Source organism: Hibiscus syriacus, unplaced genomic scaffold (genome assembly GCF_006381635.1).
Source record: "Hibiscus syriacus cultivar Baekdansim isolate YM2019G1 unplaced genomic scaffold, ASM638163v2 tig00110785_pilon, whole genome shotgun sequence".
Taxonomy (NCBI): domain Eukaryota; kingdom Viridiplantae; phylum Streptophyta; class Magnoliopsida; order Malvales; family Malvaceae; genus Hibiscus; species Hibiscus syriacus.
Genome location: NW_024062862.1, coordinates 731,892 through 745,117, shown reverse-complemented (window position 1 = coordinate 745,117; position 13,226 = coordinate 731,892). Strand labels below are relative to the sequence as shown.

The 13,226-nt window shown below is 38.7% G+C and overlaps 1 protein-coding gene across 1 annotated transcript in view; it reads left to right on the top strand.

Annotated features, from left to right (window-relative positions):
* Positions 1-1,335: 1,335 nt before the first annotated feature.
* The window catches only part of LOC120140452 (tripeptidyl-peptidase 2-like), a 28,765-nt gene continuing 16,874 nt past the window's right edge, over positions 1,336-13,226 (top strand). Inside the window, 6 exon segments of the mRNA XM_039155440.1 lie at positions 1,336-1,648; positions 1,760-1,838; positions 1,940-1,962; positions 1,965-2,012; positions 12,636-12,745; positions 12,859-12,939. Of these exon segments, the coding sequence (XP_039011371.1) occupies positions 1,447-1,648; positions 1,760-1,838; positions 1,940-1,962; positions 1,965-2,012; positions 12,636-12,745; positions 12,859-12,939 (543 nt within the window). The 5' untranslated portion in view covers positions 1,336-1,446.

Sequence of the window (13,226 nt, the reverse complement as noted above, 5' to 3'; positions counted from 1 at the left end):
ATTTTAAAAAATTTACATTTTTAGTCCTTGAGTTTTACAAATACTTTTCAATCGCTAATCCAAAATTTGAGATATTACAATTACCCCTTTTTACTTTCACAGACCTAATCATAAAATAAAAAGAAAAGAATAAAAAAGAACAAGAACTTGATGAAGATAGGTACATACTACAAGGTAATTTTTATTTTTTGTGTAGTTTCACTCAATTGTAACACTGCTTCATGCAAGGGAAGATAAGGGAATGAAAGAAAAAATAAGGTTAGTATGAGTTTGTGGTTATCTTTGTTTCATGAGATGAAACTAAGGATGAGTTTAGATCGACGTTGGAGTTTGGAGATTTAAGATTAAGATTAATGATAATGATTTTGATTTTAAATTTTATTTGACATTAATAATAATAAATTTGTCATGTCATACTAAAATATAAAATAATTAACGTTATCAAGAGAGATTAAATACAAGTAACTTGAAAGTTTAATGATTAATTTGATTTTTTTTTAAATTTTAGTAATCAAATAGAAGTGAGAAGATAGTTAAGTGATGAATCGTGTAATTTACCTAAATAAAAATACCACGTCAACTGTGCCGTTAACTTTTTAACGACGAGGGTACTAAATGAATAAAAATAAACGTTAAGTATGATTTGAAAAAAGTAAAGTTCAAGTAATAAATCGGAACAAAAGTGATAGTTTAGGTACTAACATGTAGTTTACCCTAAAAAATTATAATTTAATTATAATTCTATTAAAATTATAATTATTTTTAATAAATGATTAATTTTAAATAAATTATTATACTTTTTAATATTTACATATATAGGACAATTTTGCTTGTGGTGTGTTCAGTACGTTGTTTTAGTGGTACGTTGTGATATGCGATATGCGTTGTAAAATTTTTCATTATAAACAATATCATTTTGTCCATATGATTCCAATGACAAAAATATATCTAAATCATCACACAATTAAAATTTAACATTGCAATGATATAATTGAAATTAAAAACTAAAATTCAATATTATGATTGAAAGAAATAAAAATTTAATGATACAAATTGTCATTTAGTTACAATACAAGGACAAAATCGGTAATTTCAATACAGGCGAGGAACCGCGCCAATATTATTCCCAATTAAAGTCCAATTACGTACTACGACGATTTGACCCATAAAGAGGTGGCATTCTATCCGTGACGCCCCTCTTCCACTGCTGCAGCCAATAGAATTCCCAAAACACCCTCTTTAATCCCATAATAATAATAGAAAAGAGGAACGTGACACACCAAATATCTCTGCCATTTTGCCCTCTTCCTAACCTACTTATCTCACTGGATCCAACAGAAAAGTCGAAACATTACTAATAATTTCAAGTAAACGAGGCGAAAAGGAGCGGAATCCTCGTCTTCATCGAAGCGGAAGCGTGATCCTCGGTGGTATCTATATGCTGCGATGACTTGTTCTTCGATTGAGACTAGCAATCAGTTTTGTGGTGGCGGCAACGAAGGTGAAGTGAATGGGCGTCTGCACAATTTCAAGCTGAACGAGTTCAGTTTCTTAGCTTCTCTGATGCCGAAGAAGGAGATTGGCGCTGATTGCTTCATTGAATCTCATCCCCATTACGACGGTCGTGGCGCCTTAATCGCAATCTTTGGTACCTGCCTTTGACTTTTAATTAAGGAGAATCTGTAAAAATGAATAGAGAAAGAAAACTAGAGTTTGGTTCATGATAGTTTATCAATTGATTTAAAATTGTTGTTTCCAGATTCTGGCGTTGACCCGGCTGCTGGTGGCTTGCGAACCACTTCAGATGGGAAGCCAAAGATCTTAGATGTTATTGACTGGTACTTCTACTTAGCTTGTTGCAGTATCTGTTCGTAAATTGGTTATTTACTTCTTTTCGGTTTTCTTATAATTGTTATCTGTAAGTTGGGTATTTTTTTAGTACTGGGAGTGGTGACGTTGATACCTCAAAGTGGTGAAGGCTGATGGAGATGGTCGAATTGGCGGAGCTTCAGGTTTATTAACGTGAAATATCTGATTAGCTTGTGACTATGGAAGTTTGCATTAAATTTTGAATCCATTCCTTGCATGTTTAATTTTTAATTTGTTAAATGTAAAGCAATCATTGTCTAAATTGTTGAATATTAATATATTAAATTATTTTTTAATTCAAATATCATAATGATAGAGGTTTCAAATCATTACTAACATAATATACAAGATGGATATGAGTACTAATTGCACAGGCATTTAAATATGTAGCATTTTCCCTTTTTTTTAGTATATAAGTAAAAAACAAATCTCAAATGCAAATTAGTGTCAAATCGATATATTTTAGAATTAAAAGAAGAAGATAAAACCACCTTAGGAATAACTATTTATAGAACATTATAAAATTAGTAAAAGATGTTCTTTTTAAATAGGAAACGCAAATTATTCAAAGTAATTTATTACATGTTGAAGAAAATAACATAAACAATAAAATACATGGTAATAGCATATATTTTAATCTCAAGCAATTACTGAAACCTCTGAGATCAGAAGTAGGAAGCAAAGTTTATGAAAACTTGAAATAGGAGATGCTCTAATTTTTGAATGACAGTGCATTTATTTATAGTGTAAAACCATAATTTTAATTGGTATCTTACTGTAATACTAATTAAGTGAGACAACTAAAGCTTACTGTAATTCTAGGAAATTTCCTTCATTAACTCTATCTTTGTTAAGAAATTGTGCGAATCTTCAAATGCATAGAGCGTGGTAGACTATGTACTCGTGTGACAGTATTTGGCTTCTTGGTAATGTTTTGTGCTGTTCTCTTTTTGTAACAACCCGATTTTCAAAATAATATTTAATTAAAATTTGAGGGTTTAATTGTGAAAATTTGGCGAAAATTTGGGGACTGAATTGAAAGATTTTAAAACTTGGAGCTTGTTTTAAAGTTAAAGAAAATTCAGAGACCAAGCCCTGAATTTAACCATGGAGTGTCGGCAGACAATGGTTATATGCGTGATTTCTGTTTTGAAAAAACAGAAATCAATTTCACAAATCTTTCCTCACGCACACAACTTCCAAACTCGATTCCGACGCCGTCCGAATTCCGATCGTTGTTTTGAAACCACCGTTGTGTTCATCATCGAGCGAGGAGCAAACCCTTCAAATTAATTGAAGCGAAACGCGGCCAAACGTCAGGAATTTCCAGTCAAAGTAGTGACGGTTTTGTTAGCTCTATCGCCGGGAAAATCTTAAATTCACCGCTGATCGTTGCTCTGTTTACGACACCTCCCGCACCATCGTGTTCCTTGTGCCGTTCCGAGTTCACCGGTGTCAACCTTGTCCGCCGTAGACGGCGGTGCGTGAGGAGGTGGTGCAGTCAAAGATTCGGCCGATTTGAAATCGAGCTCTCCGCCGTTCAAAAATTTGAACCGATCGCTGTAAGTATCTCGAAATCGCTCAAAATAATTTTTAGAAATTTTTTCGGGATTTTTAGGGCCCCGGAGGACGCCTCACGCGCCACACGCGCCGCCGCAGGGCGAGTGGCTGCTGGAAATCGGTTTAACCGGTTTTCAACCGGTTCTGACCGGTTTGACTGGTTTCAACCGGTTCGAACCGGTTTGACCGGTCCGAACCGGTTTGACCGGTCCGAACCGGTTTGACCGGTCTGACCCGACCGTTGACCCGACCCGACCGTTGACCGTTGACCGTTGACCGTTGACTTTCTTTGACCAAAACTTAAAATGGCTTTGACCGAGCATTAAACGACCGTTAATCTTTTCCGAGTATACCTATCCTGATAGTTTTCGACGTACCGAATCCGTTTCCGTGGTTTGTTTTGTCAAATTCGAATCCGAAGGTCTCCAAATCTATGGTCAAAGTGGTTGACTTTGACTTTGACCAAGAATCTGAATTTCTGAAAAGTCATACTTTATATTTTTCGACGTCCTGATTCCGTTTCCGCAATCCGTTTGGCCAAATTCAGACTCGAAATACCCCAAATTGATAGTCAAACTCGAAAAATGCTTATATACTTAAGAAGACTAGCTTTGAACAATTAAATAGGATTTGGGACTGATAGATTATTATTGTTTGAAGGTACAAGAGACTCTCCGGATCGTTCGACAGCTCGACCCAGCTCTTCTAGATCAGTTAAACCACGTGTGCCAGTATTCACCCGTTCGAAAATTGTAGCAGAGCGTGGTGAAACCAGCAATCAGTAAATTTGCTATTTGAACTTATTGTCGAGGTGTGTTCCCTACTTATTATTGAACTGTTTTATTGGTTTAATATGTGGTACACCGAATTCATTGGCTATTTTTTATGGATGCACCAATTTAATGTGACATTTATGGAATATGGCTGCTATCTAATTTTTGTTTTGAAATGGTATATGATTACCATGTTTTGGATTTATGGAATTTATGTCACGGTGCAATTGAATTTTGGAATTGAAATACGATGGAATAGCTCTGATCAAGCTAACTGGGCCTAATGTGACTCTTGAGGGCCCCAAGATGTTTCATTAGGTCGGCTTTCCTTTGCTGTGTGCTTAGGATAAGCTATATGGACTTATTGACTTGGGCTTAAGGATACAAGCTTCATAGCCTATCCTTAAGTCGGCTTTCTTTTTGCTATGTGCATAAAGTAAGCTATATGGAAAATACTTTTGGGAACTACTGATGGTGTACCAGAAAAGGGTTTAAACTATGATTTTCAAAAAGTTAAACTCTTTACGAATTTGTGAGATTACTGGACTATGATTTGTACCTATTGTGATTTTATGGAAATGATGGGACACACTGAGCCTAGCTCACCTTTTGAAAATGTTTCCCTTTCAGATACTGTTGGTTAGATACCTTGGTTCGAGCACTTGGAGGATCAACATATCTCTTGAAGTAAATCAAATTTTAATGTTTTATCTGGCAAGTTGACTTTATTTTGGTGACATGGACCTTATTTAAAATATCGGATGTTATAATGATAACTCTTTTGCTAATACTGCTCGGTTTATTGTGATATTGAATTTGAAGACAAGTTTTAAATTAAATTATTATTTATTGGTACTATATTACGAGTTGGATTTTGATAGTATAATTTGTTTATAATTTCATGTTATTTATAATGTGATTTTATATTGATGGAATAACGGTTTCGAAAAATGTCTTTAATAATCATAATGTGATCCACTAGACTTAGTCGAAACGTATAGGCCGGGTCTAGGGGGTTACATTTATTGGTATCAGAGCTTTTGGTTTTTAACCCTCGGACTTTGTATGAGTCCACATTGAAAATACAGTTTTGAAATATTTTACAAAACGAGTTACTAAGGCCATGTCACAAAGTTATTAAGATTTTTACTATGTTTGAGACTCCAAGTGCTTATCTAACCCTAAGTTTTATCTTCTGTAGTAAACTTGAGATCCATCAAAATGAGTGCTAGACGTAGTCGTCGAACTAGCCGTGGACGAGGTCGAGTGGCTAGATTCGCAGATCCGATCGATGAGATACGGGTAGATCCCCCACCTCCGATAGGTGATCATGCTCCTACGACCCCAACGGATCTGCCTCCTGCCGCTGGTATTGGCATGACTACACCGATAATAGGAGCGACCGATATTGATTCAGAGTCTACCGGAGTTGCTTTGGATGAGAATTTGGTAGACAATTTCTGCAGTTAATACAGGGAGCAGTCAGAGCTACTGGTGTTGTATCTGAGGTTCCTATTTCGCAGATTTTGATTGCCAATGGAGTTAGAACTTTTGGGGGACAGATAGGTGGAGCTTCTACTGAAGCTGAGGATTGGCTCCAGGATACAGAGAGACGCATGGATCAGTTGGGTTTGGACTCAACTAAGAGATATCAGGGTGCTGTGGCGATGTTAGATGGCAATGCCTACACTTGGTGGGAGTCAGTGACCAGTAGTGTTCCTACCGATCGTTTGACCTGGAATTTCTTTAAGGATCGCTTTCGGAGCTGTTTTCTGGGAGAGCGATACTTAGCTCAGAGACGACAACAGTTTCAAGACCTGGTTCAGGGAGACATGACTGTTTCTGAATATGAGATCGAGTTCCTGAAGTTGCTGAAGTATGGATTCAGTATGGTACCTATGGAGAGAGATCGATGTCGTAAATTTGCCCTTGGACTCAGATACGAGCTGCGTAGGCAAGTAGTAACCCATCAGGATGAGATATTTGATGTGCTGGTGGGCAGAGCCAAAGATGCGGAAGAGGTGGAGGTTTTAGCTTCTGGTAGAGAGCGTGTTGATCAAGATCGATCTAAGAAATTTTCAGGCCCAATCGAGTCATCAGCACAGTCCGGGAAGAGGACTCGTACTTCAGCCCCTCAGAGAAACAATACACGTTTCAGGCCTGCAGCATCCTCACCTTTAGCTGTCAGTCGAGGCGGTTCCTCGTCGTATTATAATGGGCCCCTTTGTGAGTATTGTGGTAAACAACACTCAGGAGAGTGTCGTAAGAAGATGGGTCTTTGCTATCAGTGTGGATCTAGTGGTCATTATCGGAGGGATTGTCCTCAGTTAGTTTCGTTTGAGCAGACCACTACCCAAACTCCTGTGCGTTCGCAGACTACAGTACAGACCCCAATTAGAGATCGTAGTCAAGGAAAGACTCGGATCAGCGTCCAGGACAGACAGTAGAGCCCGACCTCAGCAAAATAGAGGGCCAACAGCTTCTGAGGCTAGACAGCCAGCTTTGGTTATGCAACTAGACGTCGTGATGACAGAGATGAGCCTGAGGTTATTGCAGGTACATTTACTATTTATTCTACCCCATACTTTGCATTATTGGACAATGGTTCCACTCACTCCTATGTATCGAGCTCAGTATCTCGAAACCTTCAGATTCCGATCGAGAACACTGAAAATACTGTTACAGTTACAAGTCCAGTAGGACAAGCGGTATTAGTGAATAAAGTATTTCGGCGTTGTCCTCTCGAGGTTCAGGGAGAAATTTTTCTCGCTGATCTTATGGAGCTTCCTTTAGAGGAGTTCGATCTAATTCTTGGAATGGATTGGTTGAATAAACACAAGGTAAAGCTGGATTGCGAATACAAGCGGGCTACTCTGAAGACTTCAGATGGTCGGACTGTTGTGTTAATTGGTGAACGACGTGGTTATCTCTCCAATATCGTTTCAGCGATGGAAATTGATCGTATGATCCGGAAGGGATATGAGACCTTCATTGCTTGTATTTTGAACACCAAGGGTGCATTGTCCACGATCGAGGAGATTCGTACAGTTAGCGAGTTTCCTGATGTTTTTCCGGAGGAGTTGCATGGGTTACCTCCTGATAGAGAGGTAGAGTTCGAGATTGAGACTTATCCGGGATCGTCACCTATTTCTATGGCACCTTATCGTATGGCTCCAAGGGAACTTAAAGAGTTGAAAGTCCAATTGCAAGAATTATTCGATCGAGGATTTATCCGCCATAGTACTTCACCATGGGGAGCTCCAGTTCTGTTCGTAAAAAAGAAGGATGAGTCGCTAAGATTATGTATTGACTATCGGAAATTGAACAAGATGACGGTCAAGAATAAATACCCACTACCCAGGATTGATGATTTATTTGATCAATTGCGAGGAGCTACTGTATTCTCTAAGATTGATCTTCGTTCGGGGTATTATCAATTGAAAGTTAAAGGATCAGATATTGCAAAAACGGCTATTCGCACTAGATATGGTCATTATGAATTCTTAGTGATGCCTTTTGGTTTGACGAACGCTCCTGCAGCTTTCATGGATTTGATGAATCGGGTGTTCCGACCATATTTGGATCAATTTGTGGTGGTCTTCATTGACGATATTCTGATCTATTCTCGTACTGAGGCAGAGCATGACGAGCATTTGAAGATCGTTCTGCGGACTTTGAGAGAGCATCGTCTATATGCCAAACTAAGCAAGTGTGAGTTTTGGCTTCAAGAAGTGTCATTTCTGGGGCATATTATTTCTGCGCGAGGTGTTCAGGTTGATCCCAGCAAGATAGAGGCTATTATGAATTGGAAACGACCTAAGAACGTATCTGAAATCCGCAGTTTCTTGGGCTTGGCTGGTTATTATCGACATTTTGTTGAGGGCTTCTCGATCATTGCTTCTCCTTTGACAAAGTTGTTAAGGAAGAATGTGCTGTTTGACTGGGGCGAGGCACAACAGGAGAGCTTTGAGAAATTAAAGGCGGTTTTGACTCAAGCACCGGTGTTGATTCAACCAGAGTCCGGGAAGGATTTTACAGTGTATAGTGATGCTTCACATTCAGGACTTGGTTGTGTTTTAATGCAGGAAAGTAAGGTGGTGGCTTATGCATCCCGTCAGCTGCGGCCGCATGAGAGTAACTATCCTACTCATGATTTAGAGTTGGCAGCAGTAATTTTTGCCTTGAAGATTTGGAGACACTATCTTTATGGAGAGAAGTGTTACATTTTCACAGATCATAAGAGCTTAAAGTATCTTCTGACCCAGAAGGAACTTAATTTGAGACAACGTCGCTGGTTAGAGCTCCTAAAGGATTATGATTGCGTGATTGATTACCACCCTGGTAAAGCTAACATTGTAGCAGATGCTTTGAGTCGAAAGACGGTATCAGAGTTGAGGTCTTTAATGGCCAAGATGAATTTATATGACGATGGCACTTTGTTAGCAGAATTGCAAGTTAAGCCGACCTTGGTTGATGAGATCAAAGCTAAGCAGCCCCTTGATAGCTCCTTGCTTTCCATCTTGAGCAAGTAGAGCAAGGGACAAACACAGATTACGCAATTGATCAGGATGAAGTTTTATGCTTTAAAGGTAGATATTGTGTGACTGATGATGCTGAATTGAGGCAGACTATCCTTACTGAGGCTCATAGCAGTCCATATGCTATGCACCCCGGAGGAGATAAGATGTACCGGAATTTGAGAGAGAGGTATTATTGGATTGGTATGAAGAAAGACATCTGACTTTGTGGCTAGGTGTTTGACTTGTCAGCAAGTTAAGGCAGAACATCAACATCCATCAGGTTTGTACAGCCTATCAAGATTCCTGAATGGAAATGGGAGCGTATTACTATGGATTTTGTTACTGGCTTGCCTATGACTCCTTCGAAAGGATTCAGTTTGGGTGATTGTTGACAGACTTACAAAGTCAGCTCACTTCATTCCTGTGCGAGTAAATTATACTTTGGATAAGCTGGCAAGATTGTATATTTCAGAGATTGTCATATTGCATGGTGTTCCATTGTCTATTATTTCTGATCAAGATCCGAGATTTACTTCGATATTTTGGAAGGCGTTACATACGGCTTTGGGAACAAGATTGGATTATAGTACATCCTTTCATCCACAAACTGATGGTCAATCTGAGAGAGTAATTCAGATTCTGGAGGATATGTTGCGGGGTTGCGTAATCGATTTTCATGGTAGTTGGGAGAACTTTTTGCCGTTGGCTGAATTTGCTTACAATATCAGACCAGTATTCGTATGGCACCCTATGAAGCGCTCTATGGCGTAAATGCCGCACTCCGATCTGTTGGACTGAGTTGCGTGATAGGAAAACGTTGGGACCTGAGTTAGTGCGAGAGACGGAGGACACAGTCAGATTAATCCGTGACCGTCTGAAAGAGGCATTTGATAGGCAGAAATCTTATGCAGATCAAAGAAGGAAGGATATACAGTTTGAAGTGGGAGATCGGGTCTTTTTGAAAGTTTCACCCTGGAAGAAAGTATTAAGATTCGGGCGTAAGGGCAAATTGAGTCCAAGATTTATTGGACCATTTCGTATCTTGAAGAGGGTAGGACCTGTTGCATATCAGCTTGAGTTGCCTTCTGAGCTAAGTCGTATTCATGATGTCTTTCATGTATCAATGTTGAGGAGATACCGTCCAGATCCAGGTCACATTATTCAGGTAGAAGAAGTAGAGTTGAGACCTGATTTGTCATATGAAGAGGAGCCCATTCAGATCTTGGAGAGAGATGAACGAGTTCTTCGGAATAGACGAATTCCAATGGTCAAAGTTCAGTGGAGGAATCGAGGCCCCTCAGAAGCTACTTGGGAGACATTGGAGTCAATGGAGGCTCAGTTTCCTCAACTATTCTCATAAGGTAAATTTCGAGGACGAAATTTCTTGTAGAGGGGGAGAATTGTAACAACCCGATTTTCAAAATAATATTTAATTAAAATTTGAGGGTTTAATTATGAAAATTTGGCGAAAATTTGGGGACTGAATTGAAAGATTTTAAAACTTGGAGCTTGTTTTAAAGTTAAAGAAAATTCAAGGACCAAGCCCTGAATTTAACCATGGAGTGTCGGCAGACAATGGTTATATGCGTGATTTCTGTTTTGAAAAAACAGAAATCAATTTCACAAATCTTTCCTCACGCACACAACTTCCAAACTCGATTCCGACGCTGTTCGAATTCCGATCGTTGTTTTGAAACCACCGTTGTGTTCATCATCGAGCGAGGAGCCAACCCTTCAAATTAATTGAAGCGAAACGCGGCCAAACGTCGGGAATTTCCAGTCAAAGTAGTGACGGTTTTGTTAGCTCTATCGCCGGGAAAATCTTAAATTCACCGCTGATCGTTGCTCTGTTTACGACACCTCTCGCACCATCGTGTTCCTTGTGCCGTTCCGAGTTCACCGGTGTCAACCTTGTCCGCCGTAGACGGCGGCGCGTGAGGAGGTGGTGCAATCAAAGATTCGGCCGATTTGAAATCGAGCTCTCCGCCGTTCAAAAATTTGAACCGATCGTTGTAAGTATCTCGAAATCGCTCAAAATAATTTTTAGAAATTTTTTCGGGATTTTTAGGGCCCCGGAGGACGCCTCACGCGCCACACGTGCCGCCGCAGGGCGAGTGGCTGCTGGAAACCGGTTTAACCGGTTTTAAACCGGTTCTGACCGGTTTGACCGGTTTCAACCGGTTCGAACCGGTTTGACCGGTCTGAGCCGGTTTGACCGGTCTGACCCGACCCGACCGTTGACCCGACCCGACCGTTGACCGTTTGACCGTTGACCGTTGACCGTTGACCGTTGACTTTCTTTGACCAAAACTTAAAATGGCTTTGACCGAGCATTAAACGACCGTTAATATTTTCCGAGTATACCTATCCTGATAGTTTTCGACGTGCCGAATCCGTTTCCGTGGTCCGTTTTGTCAAATTCGAATCCGAAGGTCTCCAAATCTATGGTCAAAGTGGTTGACTTTGACTTTGACCAAGAATCTGAATTTCCGAAAAGTCATACTTTATATTTTTCGACGTCCTGATTCCGTTTCCGCAATCCGTTTGGCCAAATTCAGACTCGAAATACCCCAAATTGATAGTCAAACTCGAAAAATGCTTTATATACTTAAGAAGACTAGCTTTGAACAATTAAATAGGATTTGGGACTGATAGATTATTATTGTTTGAAGGTACAAGAGACTCTCCGGATCGTTCGACAGCTCGACCCAGCTCTTCTAGATCAGTTAAACCACGTGTGCCAGTATTCACCCGTTCGAAAATTATAGCAGAGCGTGGTGAAACCAGCAATCAGTAAATTTGCTATTTGAACTTATTGTCGAGGTGTGTTCCCTACTTATTATTGAACTGTTTTATTGGTTTTAATATGTGGTACACCGAATTCATTGGCTATTGTTTTATGGATGCACCAATTTAATGTGACAATTTATGGAATATGGCTGCTATCTAATTTTTGTTTTGAAATGGTATATGATTACCATGTTTTTGGATTTATGGAATTTATGTCACGGTGCAATTGAATTTTGGAATTGAAATACGATGGAATAGCTCTGATCAAGCTAACTGGGCCTAATGTGACTCTTGAGGGCCCCAAGATGTTTCATTAGGTCGGCTTTCCTTTGCTGTGTGCTTAGGATAAGCTATATGGACTTATTGACTTGGGCTTAAGGATACAAGCTTCATAGCCTATCCTTAAGTCGGCTTTCTTTTTGCTATGTGCATAAAGTAAGCTATATGGAAAATACTTTTGGGAACTACTGATGGTGTACCAGAAAAGGGTTTAAACTATGATTTTCAAAAAGTTAAACTCTTTTACGAATTTGTGAGATTACTGGACTATGATTTGTACCTATTGTGATTTTATGGAAATGATGGGACACACTGAGCCTAGCTCACCTTTTGAAAATGTTTTCCCCTTTCAGATACTGTTGGTTAGATACCTTGGTTCGAGCACTTGGAGGATCAACATATCTCTTGAAGTAAATCAAATTGTAATGTTTTTATCTGGCAAGTTGACTTTATTTTGGTGACATGGACCTTATTTTAAAATATCGGATGTTATAATGATAACTCTTTTGCTAATACTGCTCGGTTTATTGTGATATTGAATTTGAAGACAAGTTTTAAATTAAATTATTATTTATTGGTACTATATTTACGAGTTGGATTTTGATAGTATAATTTGTTTATAATTTCATGTTATTTATAATGTGATTTTATATTGATGGAATAACGGTTTCGAAAAATGTCTTTAATAATCATAATGTGATCCACTAGACTTAGTCGAAACGTATAGGCCGGGTCTAGGGGGTTACACTTTTTGTATATATTCCGTGTAGCATAATCATACTTATGAGTTGACTTTTATTTACTAATCCCATGTTTTTTATTTCGTTAAAAAAATGAAATATAGGAGCTTCATTGGTTGTCAATTCTTCATGGAAAAACCCTTCTGGTGAGTGGCATGTGGGCTATAAATTGGTTTATGAGCTCTTTACGGACACATTGACTAAACGACTTAAAGTAAGAGTTATTTTATGTTAAATTCATCAAAACATTTTATTGCTATTGACCCATGATAAATTAACTGACGACCAACGATTTTATTATCATTCCCGTCATTATTCATGTTGCAGAAAGAAAGAAAGAAAAAATGGGATGAAAAAAACCAGGAGGAGATTGCAAAGGCTGTATTGCATCTTTATGAATTTGATCAGGTTGTTGAAAATTTCACTTGGTAATCTCTTTCTGTATGACCATAGACATGGTTTTTCATATTTCAAATCAATTTTTCTTTGAAGTTTACATAAACCCAGTGCATGCAAATTGTCCAATTATATTGTACAGGTATTTGCAGCCATTATGTGAAACTGAACTAGTTCAAAATTGTTTATGCATCTCTTGTGTTGTGACAGTGCTGTATTTGGGAAGATTGATTTCAATTTGCATACGCTAGAAAGGGTATTATGTGATTGAAATATATGAGAGTGAGGGATGCGTTTTA